General features: G+C 36.8%; 1 protein-coding gene across 1 annotated transcript; it reads left to right on the forward strand.

Moving 5' to 3' along the window:
- Positions 1-1,059: 1,059 nt before the first annotated feature.
- LOC140889633 (secreted RxLR effector protein 161-like) lies at positions 1,060-1,506 on the forward strand. The gene has a single exon (XM_073297354.1). The coding sequence runs from the start codon at positions 1,060-1,062 to the stop codon at positions 1,504-1,506; it is 447 nt and encodes a 148-aa protein (XP_073153455.1).
- The last annotated feature ends 460 nt before the right edge of the window (positions 1,507-1,966 follow it).

The following is a 1,966-nucleotide window of genomic DNA, read 5'->3' on the forward strand; positions in this document are numbered from 1 at the left end:
GTGCAAAATGAGGAAGGACAATACAATGATATTCAGAGAGATCTGCAACTAAGTGATTATATACTTGCTAGAGACAGAGTGAGAAGAGAAATAAGACCGCCTCCAAGGTTTGCAAGTTCCGATTTTACAGCTTTTGCATTGAATGTAGCTGATATTATTGAGCTTGAAGAGCCAACAAATTATAATGAAGCTGTAAAAAGTAAGAATTGGCCTGATTGGAAGAGAGCCATGGAAGAGGAACTTGAATCATTGAGAAAAAATAGCACTTGGATTTTGATTGACAAACCGAAAGGAACAAAAGTCATTGGGTGTAAGTGGGTGTTTAAAAGGAAGCAAGGTATTCCAAGAGTTGAAGCAGCTAGGTTCAAAGCCAGATTAGTGGCAAAAGGCTTTTCTCAAGTTGAAGGTATTGACTATCATGAAGTCTTCTCTCCGGTTGTGAAATATACTTCAATTAGGATCATACTAGCTATCAATGTTGTTCACGACATGGAACTAGAACAACTAGATGTCAAAACAGCTTTTCTACATGGAAATTTAGAGGAAAGGATCTTAATGTCACAACCTGGAGGTTTTGTTAAAAAGGAAGAAGCTGGAAAAGTCTGTTTGCTACAAAAGTCTTTTTATGGACTTAAACAATCCCCAAGACAATGGTACCGAAGATTTGATGAGTTTATGCTTCGAAGAGGCTTCCAAAGATCAAAATTTGATAGCTGTGTATACTGTCAAAATCTTCCAAATGGCTTATACATATATCTACTTATTTATGTAGATGACATGCTTATTGCATGCAAAGATCAAAAGAAAATACAGAAGCTAAAATATGTTATCAACTCTGAGTTTGACATGAAAGACCTTGGACCAGCAAAACGAATTCTGGGAATGGATATTCAAAGGAACGGGAAGTTGAGAACCTTGACAATTTCTCAAGAAGGATATATAAGGAAGGTGGTTGATATATTCGGAATGAAGGATGCTAAAGGAGTTAGTACTCCTATGGGAGCTCATTTCAAACTGAAATCTGTAAGGATGGAATAAGCATCAGCTGAATCTATAAAGATGAAGACAGTACCTTATTCAAATGCAGTTGGTAGCATGATGTATTCCATGGTTTTGTCCAGACCTGACATTGCTTATGCATTAGGACTGATTAGTAGATTCATGAGCAATCCGAGCACAGAGCATTGGCAAGCTGTAAAATGGTTGCTTAGGTATTTGAAGGAGACAGTAAAACTAAATTTAGTTTACTCTGCATCAGATTCACTAACTTGTGAGGTAGCTGGATATTGTGATTCGGATTATGCCGCAAACTTAGATAAGAGAAGGTCTTTGTCTGGATATATTTTCACAGTTGGAGAAAATGTTGTAAGCTGGAAATCTTGTCTACAACATGTAGTAGCTTTGTCAACAACGAAAGCTGAGTACATCTCTCTCACAGAAGCTGTAAAAGAAGCTCTTTGGTTAAAGGGATTTCTCACTGAGCTAGGATATGATCAGAGGTTTTGAGAATGCTCAATATATTGGAATGAATGCTAAACATTGTAATATTGGGGTTACTCATATTGAATCGGTGGATTGTAAGAGATTGAGCCAAATAGGTGGAGATTTGTGAAGACTAATTTTGACTCAATATCAGGATCAATGGCCAAGATTAAATGGGTCTACTTAATCTGATTCAACGGTTGAGATTGATGAAAGAAGGTTAGCCTTCAGTTTAAATCGTTAACACGAGAGTTAGTTAGACTAACTGATTAATCTTTGATTCTCATCTTCGACTTTGTGGTTGCTGGTGGAATAGCACTTTTCTCTGTAACAGAGCTCGAGATTACCAACTCTCAGAAGATCGAAGCTGCTCCTATATTCTTCTATGTTCATTAGAGAGTTTAGTGAATCTTAAGTCTTGTACGATCGTTTTTCTGTAAGATTGAGAGTGTTGTATCTTCAATTACAATCATTTAGTGGATTC

The sequence above is a fragment of the Henckelia pumila genome, chromosome 3 (genome assembly GCF_033568475.1).
Source record: "Henckelia pumila isolate YLH828 chromosome 3, ASM3356847v2, whole genome shotgun sequence".
NCBI lineage: Eukaryota > Viridiplantae > Streptophyta > Magnoliopsida > Lamiales > Gesneriaceae > Henckelia > Henckelia pumila.